Source organism: Hippocampus comes, unplaced genomic scaffold (assembly GCF_001891065.2).
Source record: "Hippocampus comes isolate QL1 unplaced genomic scaffold, H_comes_QL1_v1.1 scaffold3443, whole genome shotgun sequence".
Taxonomy (NCBI): Eukaryota; Metazoa; Chordata; class Actinopteri; order Syngnathiformes; family Syngnathidae; genus Hippocampus; species Hippocampus comes.
In genome coordinates this window covers 194-1608 of record NW_017808027.1, presented here as the reverse complement: position 1 = coordinate 1608, position 1415 = coordinate 194, and the positions used below count along the sequence as shown (strand labels likewise).

The following is a 1415-nucleotide window of genomic DNA, read 5'->3' as shown; positions in this document are numbered from 1 at the left end:
AGAGTATTAGACAGCTGGCAAGCTACCGTAACGAACGTTAAGAGTTTTGCCATTGCGTGCGAGTGGAGTCTGAGGACCCGCCATGTAACAGGAAACGACAAGCCTGCGCGGTTTTGGACTTGCCGCACCGCAAACTCCGACGTACCACTGTATCATGGACAACCTGTACTTCTGGGTGGCAAAATCTCTAACGTCACCGCTGATGAAACAAACTCCTTTCACGCCATGAAACCGAAGCAAGGTGACCGAGAAAACCGGCAAGTGGTCGCGAATGCTGAACGTCTTGAATGTCGTCTTCTCTACCGCCGTAGTTTGACAGTCTCAGATGAATGGCGCAGCCGGGAAAGCTGCTTCAGCGCTGACGTTAGCTACCACGCTAGCCATTTTGCCAAATGACTCAGTCTGAGTCTCTCCCACCCAGAAGTACATCCGCACCTACTTACACGTATTGCGAAGCGTGAATGTGGCGTGTGAGTAGCTGATGCTTGCCGGGTGAGGGCATGCGGGCGAGAAGGCGGCCGCTGCATCGGCATGCCGTCGAGATAAAATGTGCTGGTACTTGCATGTAGACTGTGGGTATCTCACCCTCCTGCGTGACGCTCTCCGACACGCTTTTGGCCTTGGCGCTCAGGTCGCTCACCACGCCGTCCATGGCGGCCTGGTGTTTCAGGAAGAAGGGCCGGATGAGGCGCTTGTACAGGACGTCGGAGCCGTTCCACGTGACGGGAGCCATGCACCAGATGAGGAAGGCGCACTGCGGGGGAGACGCCGTTCGTCACCAAATTGGCAATTCTCGAGGCAAATTGCCGTTTTCGTAACGCCGTCGAGCGTAACGATCATTTTTCAACATTGCCGAGCCATAATAAGAAGCATTAAGAAACACCACATCATTTTATTTGAGCCTTACTATAGAGCGGTTCATTTTTTTGGGCACATATATGAAGAAAAGATCCGTGGGCGACTGCTTTTTCTCATTTGAATCTTCTTTCGTTGTATCAAGTTTTGAGATGTGCCCGCACCGTCCACAAGAGGCTGCTGTGCACACACGAGCGTGGACAGACAGACGTACCTTGCCGGCGTAGTAAAAGGGGAACCAGAAGAGGAAGATGTCGGAGAAGGCCTCGACTATGCTGAAGAGTCCGTACACCACCCAGTAGGTGAGCCACTGCGTGTCGTCTTCCTTCACCGTGCTCTCGATGGCTTTGATACTTCAAAAGAGGACAAGTTCCAAAGTCACGAGCACAAATGCACTTGATATTCTTACGTTACATATTTCCGTCCCCTTTGTCCAAAAGCATGACAATATTCCGATGAGTTTTGAACATTTCGCCTCGAGAACGTACTCGCAAGTACTTTCAAACGGATCTAAATGAGTTTGGATGAATTTGCCAGTCGGAAATGTTGACTCCACATTG

General features: G+C 51.2%; 1 protein-coding gene across 1 annotated transcript; it reads right to left on the bottom strand.

Annotated features, from left to right (window-relative positions):
• Positions 1-6: 6 nt before the first annotated feature.
• Positions 7-1210, bottom strand: LOC109508218 (receptor expression-enhancing protein 6-like; the record flags this gene model as incomplete). The annotated part of the gene is made up of 2 exons (XM_019858096.1): positions 7-754; positions 1070-1210. Coding segments are annotated over 2 exons (456 nt in total), but the record flags the coding sequence as incomplete, so codon positions are not given.
• Between the last annotated feature and the right edge of the window lie 205 nt (positions 1211-1415).